General features: G+C 43.4%; 1 protein-coding gene across 7 annotated transcripts in view; it reads right to left on the bottom strand.

Annotated features, from left to right (window-relative positions):
- Positions 1-13,845, bottom strand: part of RAD51B (RAD51 paralog B) — a 647,202-nt gene that overhangs the window by 73,754 nt on the left and 559,603 nt on the right. For all 7 annotated transcript variants that reach the window (XM_046006988.1, XM_046006987.1, XM_046006991.1 and 4 more), the window contains one exon: positions 6,570-6,648. In XM_046006988.1, coding sequence (XP_045862944.1) covers positions 6,570-6,648 — 79 coding nt within the window. The remainder of the gene's footprint in view (positions 1-6,569; positions 6,649-13,845) is intronic.

Here is a 13,845-nt window from a genome sequence, read left to right as displayed (position 1 = left end):
TGGACTGTATTCCTCTGCAATGCTATGTGAGAAAGCAGTAAACCTCTACTCTGTATTCCACTGTTAACTCAGATTGTGATTCTGTCCAGCTGAACTTACAACTCAACTCAAGAACTTCCTTGAGGGATTGCTTACATCAGTGTGACTGATCCATCTTAGCTTAGGATCCAGGACAGGACTGGAATATTCCCAACAGAGGCTCATGAAATCCGAGAGATAAGTTACCAGAGGGAATTCTGTGATGGAAGATGAGAGGCCCAAACCCATTTCTGATTTAATAAAATTTTAGGAGTTCTGAGTACCTGAAAAGGGCTACAAACATAATTTGGAGGCAGTGAACACCACTTTGCCTTTCTGGAACTCAGTCTGCTGACCTGAAAATAAGGGTGAGGGACAAAACTAAAATCTCTCATTCTTAGAAGTGTATATAGCTAACTTTGGGAGGAATTAAGGTAATTTTTGTCAACCAATTATTTAAGCATATGCATAAAGCACATGTGTTGTGCAGAAGATCCCTCTAGAGACTATGGAAGGATTATACCCCAATGGCAGAGATAAGAAGCATCCATAAAGAATACAAAGAAGACTGACCCTGGAAACATGACAACAAATTCAGAATTACACACAGCTGCATAGAAATGGTCCACTACATCCAGAGGAAGTTTAAATTGGTAAATATCCTTGGAAAGCAACTTGGGAATATATGCAAAGATTAGAACGTGCATCCCTCTGACCAGTTGTTCCACTTTTTCTATATACCTACAAAAATACTCACACCAGCCTACCAAGTGGCATGTGCAACAGAATTCACTAAGTTAACAAATGATTGAAATTTCCATCAATGGGGGAATGGATAATGTGGTACATTCATACAATGACCATGGATGCCTCATTAAAGTGAAAGAATGTCGTCTATGTGTATCAGAGTGGATAAATTGCAAAAACACAACGTAAAGTGACAAAAGCGAGTTGTGGAATGATGTGTATAATACACCATTTGTGCAAACTTGGAATGCACTCAAAACAAATCATTGTATTATGTGTGGATTCACATACATGTAGAAAAGTTCTTCAGCATGAGGAGAAGGATGTATATCAAATCCAGGAGAGTTTTTACTTTTGTGGAAGAGTGCAAGGCAGGGAAGGGATGGACTGGGAGTTTTTTGTTTTGTCAAATTTCATTCCTATAATAAAAAAAAAATCTGAAGCAAATGTAACAAAATTTGAACATTTGCTAATTCTGGGTGTTCAAGTCATGTGTTTTATCAGTTTCTGTCCTGTTCTGTATTAATTTTTTTTTCCACACTGAAAACAAAATCTCTCTTTGAAACTAATAGCCAGAATAAAGGAAGTAAACAAAGCAGAGGGCTGGTGTCAGGAGATGTCATGGAGAGAGGGAATGTGAAGTAAATGTCAAAAAAGGGGAGAGAACTGGCAGAGGGGCATCCTTCCTCATCTTCCCCAGGAAGCTCCACCCTGAGAGGCAGGCAGGAGCCACAGAGGACAATGCCTTGGCCTGGCCCAGCTTTCTGAGGCTGCAGGGGCACCTGGCAGCCAAGGGACAATGTGTCAGACCTGCTCTGCCTTCTTCTCTGTGACCTCTGGGAGAGGAGCTCACTTTCTCTGCTCCACTGAATCCGAGGGCTCTCTGCCCAGGCTCCCACAGGAATGTCAGGCTATGCCAGGTGTGTGGGTTGTATTGATCAAGCAGACCTCCATCTCTGGATGGAAATGGATCGAGAATCTTCTGGGTCACTTTGAGTCCACCAGGCAGAAAACATTTAGATGGGTTACTAATTCCAACTGAAATCTGATGAACTTCGATGGTGGTATTTGGGGGCAAAGAATTTTTTAATAAATCATCCAGTTGGTTCAGTGACTCAGAAAATGGGGTGGAAGAATTTAACCCAACTTTGTGACAAGAGAACAAACAGAGGAGATTGATGCCTCTCCCAATGAGCTTCAAAAGGTGCTTAAACAACCATTTTTGATTTCACAAGAAAGATGAGGTGGATAGCTTTCCAGCTCTTAAGAACAATCATTGTTTCCTTGTTTTCTGGTTTCTTCCGAGTCCCTATGTTAGGTCGCTGGAAAAACAGGAAACTAGCTTCATCTGCAGAGTCTTCTCTGGACCCTCCTCAGGGTGTCCTGGGCTCCCCTGATCTTCCCCAGACCTGTCCCAAGGTTTACGCTGCTCATATAGCCTTGACTAGCAGAGGACAGCACCAAAATCCAAATGCAACCTGTCATACCTAATTTTAATTTTTTAAAAAACGACATTAAAAACCACCATTCTACCCTACCAAGAAGAGAGAGAGAGTAGGGAAAGGAAGGTGATTGAGGAGGAGCACTGCAGACTCTCCCTGGCCAGCCTGGCTTCCTCAGCAAGTTGACCGGCCTCCACTGCCATGAGGCCAGGATGAAGGCCAGGCCCGCTCTGGGAGAGCCTGGCCTCGGGTTTTCAGGAGGCCTCCCACAGCATCAGCAACATGGCCTGGCTGTTTTCAATTACACAATCTTAATCTTTATTTCTGGCCTGACACAGAGGTCCAGAGGTCCCAGCTGTATTCTGCTGGGCACAACATTTGGGGCTTGTTGGGGGAAACAAAGAACATGACCAGAGCAGAATGCAGGTCAAGTTGGAGTTCACTGTGAATGCTCCCTTCCTTTCTGCCACCGTGTGGTTTTGCAGGCCAACCCCATTAAGGCCGATTCCCAAAGCCAGCTCTGCTTTTCCCTCTCCCCTAGGCTCCCGCACCCCTTAGCCTCACTCTGAGCCAGCCACAACTCTCAGCTTTTCTACCCAGTGGGCACTGAGTCTTTCACGGGGGGAACTCTGGGGACAAAAGGAGAAAAGAATTTATGGGAGCCACCCCTACACCCTCACATTTCCCACCTCAGTGGCACAAAAGGGCTGTCTCTCCCTCTGCCGGGACCTGGCCCCTCTCAGAGTCTGAACCATCAGGAAGGTGGTGGCTTCTACTCCTTTGGGGCCAAGTATCGCCAGGGTGTTGAGCCCAACCACCAGCCAGGACCTCAACAAGGGCAGGACAGACAAAGACGCAAACAGTACATTATTACCATGGAAATGGCCTGAGCTGGCGGCTGCTGAAAGTGCCGGGAGGGTGGGTTTTCTTTTACTTTTTCTTTTCTTTCTTTCTCTCTCTTTTCTTTTTTTTTCTTTTCGCAAAGGGAGAATAGTTCCGCTTTCTATTTTACGACAACAATAGCACGGACCGGCTCCTTCAAGTATTTCAAAAAGCAGCCTGAGAAATCTCTAACCAGGCCCCTCCGTCTCTCTGGTCTGCCGATGTATTGTTCCTCCCATCCCAGGGAACAAAGGGGCAGGAAGGGTCTAAGGCCCCCAGTTGCTGGCTCTTCTTAGCATCCTAATCCTTGAGAACTGGTGAGGGGAATGGCCTGTGGAGCTGGGAAATCGAATTTTGGCCTCACCTTTTATTCCCGCCCTCTGCTTATACACACGGGAGCACTTCAGGTATTATAACCTCCTGGTCCGCAGGCCCATAGGAATCTTGGACTTGCTAAGGGGATAAAAGGCACTGAGGGATCATTCCCACATTCACTAACCCCCTGAAAAAAGGGAAGCCTGTAGGAATTGTTTCTTCCCACCACTCCGGGCTGGCTCCATTACAAAGACTGACTGTCCAGCCCCTAGGGGCTGGGCTGGTGGTCTCTTTTTTTATTGGTATCACAGGAGCTGCCCTCACCCTTCCAGCCCTTCCCCTCTCTGTCTCTCTGCCCCTCAGACAGGGATTGCATTGCCTGCCCCCTCCCCCAATTCCCCAGCACTAGGTACCAACCAACCTCCATACCAACTTGGGGCTATGGTGCCAGAGCACCCCCTACACAAGGAAAGCCTCTTGGCCTTAGCTGCTTGTTATCTTTCCAAGGTTACCACCCAGGAATCAAAGGTTTCTTTGCGTTACACCTGGGGAATTCGTGCAGGTGAGTTTTTTTGTTTGTTTGTTTAGTTTTGCTTTGTTTTTTTAAGCTTAGTCATCTGGTAAGAGTGGGGGGGAAAATAAGCTTTTATGTTCTGGTGTGTGGAGATCTCCAGGTACAACTCTACTGAGCTAAGCAATGAGGAGTATGCCATCTCCTAGGAGAATCAGATAAGGTGAAGGGTTAAGGCCTTTAGACGTCACCTACAGTCCAAGTAAGAACACTTTGCATTGCATATACACAAACTCATACCGCACACACACAGTCACACAAGGGACATTTCATGGAATAATGCAATACATGTGACGTCATCTGCTATTTTCTATTGCCTTCTATTTCATTTTTAAAAATTCTGGTTGTGACTCATGAATTTCATTTCATGACCCATCAATGGGTTGCAACACAGTTTGCAAAGTGCTGAATCAAAGGTTGACCTTGTCATTTTCATGCTGACACTGGACAGAGATTTTTCTCAAGATCACACCAGAGCTTGGAACAGAAATCCACAGGGTCTCTCCACTAAAGGAGGGATCTCCATTTCTCTCAGGCTCGGAGGTCCTTTTTGTTTTCCCAAAGTCTTGGGAGCACAAGGCTATTGGGGAGGGAGAGCCCAGATGTCTGTATTCGTGGCATTTCTGCTAGGGGCGGAAGGGTTCGGTTGTCTCAGAAACCTTACAGTGGGAAGGGTAGCTGGGGGAGTGCGGTTGAGAAAAAGCTTCCAGGTGAGGCACTGTGGCCTCCCAGACACTTTCTTATTTCCTGGTTGGGGTTCCTGCATCATCAGACACCTTCCTAAATTTCTCGTTCCTAGATACACAGCTATAGGGCAGCCTCCTTTAGTAATCCACCTTCTTTGTTTTCTGGCTTTTTCTGATAGTCTTTACAGGTATTTAACCTCTACCAATTCATTTTATTTCTAGCCTCCACTTTCTCACCGTAATTCCTATTTCCTGTCCAAATCACGATCTTACCAATGAGTGTCAGAGAGGCAACTCTGTGAAATTTGTGCTCGCAAATACTATCCGAAAAGTTATCCAGATTAGGTCAGTCTTAGAAATGCTGTTTACCAAAGGCCAAGTGATCAAGATAGAAGCAGTGTATCAAGGCTCTCAGTACAAGCCATCTGGGCAGAACTGCTTCTTTGCCTCCTGAAATTGCCTTGTAATCTTCCGTAGAATTTCTTAAAATCTCCATCTAAATTTGCTACTTAGTCGTTTGCTAATCTTTTAGAAAAGCCTCTGAAAATGAAGAGCCAAAAGCCATAGTGTGTCCGGGGTAAATAAAGTTCAGCTTTCTGATGGCTTATTAGTTATACACCCTTAGAGAGTATGTAACAAAGGGGCCTGCTGTTTGCTTTGCTTAATCTGGTCTTAAAATCTCTGCTTCTTTGTCAGAAAACAATATTTGCAATTGTAAAAAAAATATTTACCAAGGAACTTGGATAGCATAAGTCAAAGGCTAAGAGCCAAAGGTCAGTAGTTCTTACCCCAAGTTTCCCTGGACCTGAGTCCCTGCTGTGGGGCTCAGCTGCACCAAACAAACAAGCTGCTTTCCGGGTTCATTAAGAAGCGGAGGTTTTAGAAGGGGAAGGAAAGGGAAGGCTGCAGCCGGCTCCTCAGCCCAAAGCATGAACCCTCTGGCCTGCCCCACAAAATTCCTGCTACATCTTTGCAGTGCAATGTGTCTCCATGCGAATATTATAAGGACTCACCCTGTTTCAAAAACCCAGGGAAAGTACTCAACATACAAAATCCTAAAGGGCAGCTATTCCTCCCATCGACAGCAATGCCAGCATGCTCCCCTGGGGTTCAGGCCAAATGTTCACTGTGCATTCTGTGGGGAGGGCCTCCTGCCTGACAGTGGGGGACAGATGTGCAATCGAGCCCTTCGGTGTGGACTGTTTTCAACCTAGAAAGCAGCTTTGGACATCTGGCCCTGTGCACTCAGTTTGGTGGTGTCTGAATTTGCCTCTCATGTTGTTATTTTCTGCAATCACCAGAAGATCCAGCATCAGGAACCACCCCATAGATCAGTGAGTTCCAGGTTGTGGCCAGGGGGCACTCTACCCTGGGTCAGAACTCCACTTCTTCTGGGTCCCAGGCCCATGCCACCAGAGCAGGTCAACAGGGCCTGTCCCCCAGTCGGGACTAGGGTAAAGAGACCAGAGATGGAGTAACCAGAAAGAGGCCGAGGAAGAAGTGCTCACAGAGCCATGATTAAGAGCCCCACAGGCAGCCAGACCCGATGGCTTTGCAGGTCCTCCACACTGGTGTTAGAGGCCTACTGCCCACTTCCTCATTCCATAGAATCTGCGAAGAGGTCTCGGGGTTGGCAGTTCCTGGATGGGTGCTTTAACCCTCATTCTTTGTCGCACTCTGTCAGGAAATTCTGCAGTTCTCCCCCAGCCCTACCTCCACCCTCTGTTAAGTTCTTGCTACAATTGCCAATCTCTTCTATCTCATTAGGATAAATATCATTGGCAAATTCATCTTGGCCTCTGATTCTGTCCTGAAGTTGTTTCTATCAAGAGCATAGTAATTATCACCAGCGATAGGCAGTCCTGAGCATAATCAGCTTAAAGAAATGGCTCAATCCAAGAATCTTACCTTGAAGAACCATGCCTTCCTTCTCGATGGTGTAGGCAAATGAGGTGAAGGGAGCTAGAGGGGACTTGGCGATGAGAATCTGCACATAAAGCATATTTTCCCAGGGTTAGTCAAAGGGGATATCAGAGAGAAACCTCTATTCCCTCCCCTTCCCATTTTAAGACTAGGTGGGAACATGTGACTACAAGCCATAAAGTTTATTTTAAAAAATTATTTAAGAACCAAATGAATGTTATTCCTTCAATTAGTTGGTCATTTTGGAAAGCTATACATTGACCCCAACTATTCTGCCACTGAACGTCGTATTCTTGAGCCGGTTCTTCTAGAAATGTCTCATTATTTTTACGTCACATGCTTAAATAGCTACCTTTCTGCCCAAAGATAAACCCAGACTGATTTTCTAATCTTATTTATAAATTTAGGTATTTTGCTAAAAAGAAATTCAAAGCTACCCTCAAAGATTAACCCTGATTATAAATATTCAAAACAACTCCATAAAAGCAAAGCTATGATAATTTGCTTTGTTGGCCCCAACTCTTCACCAAGTCTGTATTCATACTGTTTGCCACGTGACCACATTTCCTCTTACTTAAGGTGTGGCTGTTTCCCATGGTCCTGGACCATGGTTTTGGCCATGTAATTGGCTCTCCTAATAGGTTCTTTGCCTAGGCTTTATAAAACCTCTCATATCTTCACTTACTCATATGCTTCTGCTGCCAGAGAAAAACCTGTCCACACTAACCTGCTCTCTCAGAAGGAGGATGAGAGACACCTGGAGCAGTGCTGGCCAGCCAGCCCCAGTCTAAAGAGCTGACCTCCAGAAGACCCACATAACCATTAGTTAAATGCTTATTACTGTATGCTTCTGAGACTTTGGTGTGGTTGTCATGAACCATCATTGCAGCGATAGTTGACTGATACACCAGCCAACACAAAATATCAAAAATATTTTGAGCAGTGGCATTCTTCTAACAAAATACCTATTTTAAAAGGGATAGTCGGGCACCTGGGTGGCTCAATTGGTTGGGCAACTGCCTTTGGCTCAGGTCATGATCCCGGAATCCCGGGATCGAGTCCCACATGCGGCTCCCAGCTCCACAGGGAGTTGGCTTCTCCCTCTGACCTTCTCTCCTCTCATGCTCTCTCTCACTGTCTCTCTCTCAAATAAATAAATAAATTCTTTAAAAAAAGAAAAGAAAAGGGATAGTCATTTGGTCATTAAAAAAAATGATTACCATTAACAACTATTACCATACTTCATATGGTTCCACAGACCACAGAACTGGCGGATTATTTTATTATAACAGTTCTCTTGAAGAAGGAGGAAAATCAGTTTCCTGCTTTACAAAGTAACATCATAAAAGATAGTGACAGTTTAGCACACAGCCACTTAGGTAATTGGGGGGCAAGAGAGAAGGAAGAAGTACTTTCAAATAACCAAAAGGCTTACATGTAATATCTCAATTTATCTCAGTTCAACAAACATTTACTGACTGTCACCTATGAGAAATGGTGGTATAATGTGGTGGAAAGATCACGGGTTGTAGTCATAGAGTTTGAATCTTGGCTCTTCCACTAATCAGCTTGGTGCCTATGTTAAGGCCCTCATAGCCACTCTCCCTTCTTCTTTTTAGTTAATTAACTCCCCAGGCTTCAATATTTCTTTGCCTCTTTTGCAACTGGGTGTGGCCGTGTGATCATGCTTTAACTAATAGACCATGAGTATAAGTGACAGGTAGCACTTCCAATATTTTGAAAACTTATGCTTTCACTAAATAATTATATGCTCTCCACTTTCCCTCTTCCCAAGGGCAGGGAGGGACCAGTTTCTACCCCATGGAGGTGGACATCCTGGGAGATGATGAACCACATGGGAGAAGCATCTGTGCTTCCCACCTGGGGTCACCTGCCCATCTCAAGATAGTGCCGCTTGTCTGAATCGCTGAATTCCCAATGTTTTTGCTACTATGGTGTACATAGCCTGAATTCTAATCAATACTGTGGCTCTGCACAACCTAATCTTTTGGATTCTCCATTTTCTTTCATGTAAAATGGGATGATAACACCTACCTGAATGGGAATATCGTGAGGATTAAATTAACTACATAAAACTCCTGTCACAGGGTTAAACTAACAAAAACATTTCCAAACAACTCATTGCAGATGCTTCCCAAGTGCTTCCCTTGATTTTCATTCATCAAAAAACAAAAATACTTTACTTTTACCAGAAGGATTCAACTCAAGTTAAATCTCAATAATTTTTACTATTGTTCCAAAGTTCTCTAGATAAACTTGCTCGTCATCCTCAGAACCAATGAGTAGATGGTATAGGTGGGCATTTGCATCTTCACATCAAAAACATCTCCCCTGGAAAAAAAAAAAATCTCCCCTGGAAATTAGACTGAACCTTTCTGACAGAGATAGTGTAGGGATGGTTCAATGTGAAGTTTACAGATGCCCCCTTGGTAGGAGAATGGCATAATAGAAGAGAGGCTAGTGCTTCTTGAACTTCAATGTGAGTGTGAATCACCTACAGATCCTGTTGACCTGTGGTATCTCATTCAGTAGGTTTTGAGTGGTGCCTGAGAATCTGCATTTCTAGCGAGCTCCTGGGAGATGCTGATGTTGTGCGCCAAAGACACATTTTGAGCAGCTGGGTTCCAGGAAATTAGCCTGACTGAAGAATCTAAGATGAAGAAGCCAGAGACAGGAGTCCTGGAGTCAATTAGAAAGCTACTGTGATAACTCAGGGATGAGATGACAAGGGCCTCAACCACAGCTGTGTCACAAAAAATGGGAAAAAAGGAAATGGAGAAAAGAAATATAAACCCTTTAGATCAAAGAACAATAGAAATAAGCTAAACATATCCAAAATCTCAGATCTTTACTGTCTGCATGAAGCAACTGGACATGAAACCGAAAGGCTATAAATAAATCATAATCAATAAAGTAGCATACTGTATTTTTGAAAATTATATTACCATTTTTATTGGATAGACTGCAAAATCCGGGACTCAGGAAAACAAAGGATGTGATATCCCAGTGCAACACAACAAATGGGATCCAAGCCTAAGCCTCCAGCTCGGTGGTGCTACCTCCATCACTTGAATGCTTCTGCTACCAGCCAGCACATGCTCACCAGGAGGGACCTCACACCAGGAAGGAGCTCCCTTCCAGGGAATCACAGGGTTTGGGCAGGTCATTGATTAATGTCCTGTTCTTCCCGTGCAAGATTTAAAATGGACAATCAAAAGGATGATCTATATGCCGTTGGAAAGAGGAAGTGATCAGTTATGTCAGATGAATCCCACTTCCTTGTTTTGGAAAGAACTTCCGGATTAATAGAGGAGAGAGCTACCACCAACATGTAGTACCTAATTTTCAGCAAAAAATGTAACAAATTCTCAATATCCTTCTGAATAAAGTGAAGATGGTTGGGCTGGATGCTAATATCATTAAGAGGATTTTTAAGTGACAAGAAGATCGAGAGCAACCTCTCTAAAATGTACTGGATTCTAGCCTTAGTCTTGTCAATGTTCAACATTCTTACTGACCCAGATAAGGACACTAATATATTCAGCCATATCCATACAACAAACATGGGATCCACCAGGGAATAGAACTGATAAAAATTGCCACTCTAATGCAGCTTATAGCCTAAAGGAAGAAAAAGATAATAAACAAAATGAATAGATAGAATATGTGGCATATTAGATCATTATACATGCTGTGGAGTGGAAAAAAAAGCAGAGAAAGAATATAGGAAGTATATTAGATCAGAGAAAAGGGTCAATTTAAAATATTGTACTAAGAGAAGACTTTACTTAAAAAGATGGCATTTGGACTTATGGATCATGTAATTAAACCCATTGATGGGATGCTGAATATGGTAACAGAAGACCGAAAGTTTAGGGGTGGCTGGGTGGCCCAGTGGGTTAAGAATCTGCCTTTGGCTCAGGTCCTGATTCCAGGGTCTGGGATAGAGCCCTGTGTATCGATTGCTCTCCCTCTCCCTCTGCCTCACTTCCTCCACTGCCCCCACTCATGCTTGTATGCTCTCTCGCTCTCTCTCAGGTAAATAAATTAAGTTTAAAAAAAAGTTGTTATATTGGATTAGATAATCATAAGATCAAAACAAATCTCAGTTTAGTTAAAAGGTTAGGACAAATCCTACAAATATTTAAGAATGAAATTTTATCGAAACATATGTAAGGCCTTGTCCTTGAGGACAGAAGACCCACTACGGGTTGCAGAATGGGGGACATGAGATTCAGCATTCAGAAAATGGATTAGGAATGCTAGTTAACTATAGTTCAGTGTGAGTTGGTTGTGGGATATGGTTCACAAAAATCTAGTGCAGTCTCAGGTTGTATCGTCTGGAACAAGAGAAGTGATGGTCCTTTTCTTCTCATTCAGCAAACCATACTGGGTGCAATATGTTTGGACTGGAGCCTAAATTCCAAAGGGGAAACCAACAAATGAGGGAACAACTGGACGAGAACCATCAAGTGGTTAAACACGCAAAGCAAGCCATGACCACAAACACTTCAATGCAAACACGATGTTAAGAGGTCTGAAGTGAAGGTGTATATTTCTTTTACTTATGGGTTTTCTTTCTTTTTTTCATATGAATTTTCTGATCTGAAGATTGTGTAGTGTTACATAGCAGAAAGGGGAAGTGTAAATCGCTTTCTAGCCTAAGAGATTTCAGAAAGAAAGTGATGCTTGCCAAAAGTGAGTCTTCCCTTTCGAAGACTTGAATGAATATCTCATGCCCTTGTGCCTCTCTGCTTTTCAAACTACAAATTATCCTTTTCTAAAGCAAACAACCCTCCATGGTAGATAATTTGGTCTGTTCTATTTCAGATGTTCAGTCAGCCCATAAATTTGGGGTGTTCCAATCATTGTCTGACTTGTGCTGTTGTCAAGTATCATCCCACCTTCTTCAATAATGACCTACGAGGAGGGTCTGGCTGCTTCATAAAACTCTAGGGCCCTAGTGAAAAATTTTTATCATACTCAACCCTGTATGCAATGTGTGAAGTTGGTTTTAGAATCCTCCGAGGGTTCAGAGAAATATGTAGTTGGGCAAGAATGAGTACAGACCTTGGGGATCAGAAAGCCCAGGGCCCCACAAGGCAGGTGTGTGATATTGTGAGCTATTATCCCCCCTGCAAATAGCCAGATTGTTTTTTCTTGAATGTTTCCTTCATATCAGACTAGTTTGGCTTTACACTCTAATGAATATATTTTCTCCTCTCTTCACCTATTCTTGCAAGGAAAGTAGTCATCAGTACTTTAAAATTCTATGGAGGAACATTTAAAGTTCCTCCAAAGTCCCAAGCCCCACTACTATCTGGATGTAATTTCCATTACTCATACCACCCAACCATCTATACATGTACTTATTCAACCCACAAACATTTACTGGGCACTTTCCTTTGTGCTAGGCACTGTTCTAGAGGCAGGGGATATAGCAGGGGGTGGGACAGACAAGATCCTTGCTTTCATGGAGCTGACATTCTGGTGGCAGAACACAGACAATATAGGGAAGTCTTTAGGCCTTTGGGCTTTTTTTCCCGGTTGATATTCTTCTATGAGTTCCTCATTTCTGAGCACTCATTCATTCATTCAATCTATTCATCAGTAAACATTTATTGTTGGGCCAAGCAGATTCAATTTGCCATGTGTGAATTTGCATTTTTTTAAAGGACTGCTATCTATTTTGACCTCAATTTATTTCTTAGGTATATGTTCTGAATTCTCAATGGAACTGCAAAGATCAGGAGCATGTTCTTTGATCCCACAGCCATCCCTTTTATAGGGCCCAATCCAGCACTATGTACAAAGTGGAATCCTAAAATGATTGATGGGTATCTTCCTCACGGTCCTTTACTTTATCCGTGTGCTATATGTGTGAAGGTCTCTTCCAATTTACAAGTGAAAACACAAAGACCCAGGTATTCCAAATAAAATGTGGAAGGGGAAGTCAGCCCTTGGAGCTCACTAGCTTTCCCTTATAGATCCTATTCTCCTTCTTTTATGCCCTGTCAGGTGCCTATTTGGCTCTGAACAAAGAAATTGTCAACTGATTCTCTTTAGCTCTAAGGTGACAGCTGATTTAAACCTTCCAGTGTTACCCTTTCTGGTGTTTTCATTTTAATATAAGACTCTTGAAGGAGCTGAAAGATCCATTACTCAATGGATTTAAAGTGGTAGAAAATCCTACAGGATTGGGGTGGGCGAGGGAGCATTCCGGGGTTCCCACAGTAATGATGTTGATGATGAGGTGATGGTGATGACGATAATGATGATGATGATGGTGATGTTGATAAGAAAGCAACAACCCTTTGAGGTCATTGGCTTATAAGTGCTGAAGTCAAGATTCCAGCCCAAGCCAGCTGGCTCTATAGTGCATACTTTTAACTACCATGATAGTATCCCCTAATCTGTCATGCATAGATCAATCTACTTCTCTGGGATAATACATCAAATGAGGCAGAGTATATAACAGCAAATAAGGGCACTTTTTCCCTGAAGCATGGATATTTCACAATTGAAGACAAAGAAGGGAACTGGATAGGGCATCCATGCAGGTTGCCTTGGATGTTCATAAGCTTCCACACTGGCAGTCTTATTTCTGCCCTTCATTTCTGAATATCCAGATCCTACCTATTCCTTGAACCCCATACAAATGCCACCTCTCCCAGAAAGCTTATGCCAACTTCTCCAGCCTGAGGTAATCTGTCTCTAATCCCATCACACTTCATCTACACCTCTCTAATAGTGCTTACTGCCTGCCTTCTCCACGGTTTCTCAGTTAATGTCACCTGGACTCAATGCTATGTATTTGAAGGTAGAGAACATCAACATCATGGCTGCTTCTCTGAGTCCCACAAACCCCCAGTATGGTGCCAAATACATAATAGAAGCTCAATTCACTCCTCCAACAATGGAGGAGTGAATAAATGCACAAACTGGTGACCCTCAGAAGCCCTGGCTCATACGCACTTTGAGGACGTAGCAGGCACCTCTCTTCAGAGTTGGGAGGCTTAGAAGATGCCATAGAAAGAGCAGCTTGCCCAGTCAATCACTGCCAAGATTCTCAGCTTGGGCAGGTCCAAAGTCAAGTCTTTGGTTTCAGCTTGCTATAGCATCACATGTTTTTCCTGGCCTGATCCTGCTTCTAAGAGGCTCAGAAAGTGGAAAAGGAGCCATAAAACGAAGTGCTGGCCATAGGAACCTCAAGCCTCCCCCAGTATGGTGACACCTTCTA

Source organism: Meles meles, chromosome 6 (assembly GCF_922984935.1).
Source record: "Meles meles chromosome 6, mMelMel3.1 paternal haplotype, whole genome shotgun sequence".
NCBI classification, from domain to species: domain Eukaryota; kingdom Metazoa; phylum Chordata; class Mammalia; order Carnivora; family Mustelidae; genus Meles; species Meles meles.
Note: the sequence above shows the minus strand (reverse complement) of the source record. Positions and strands in the feature narration are given on the sequence as shown.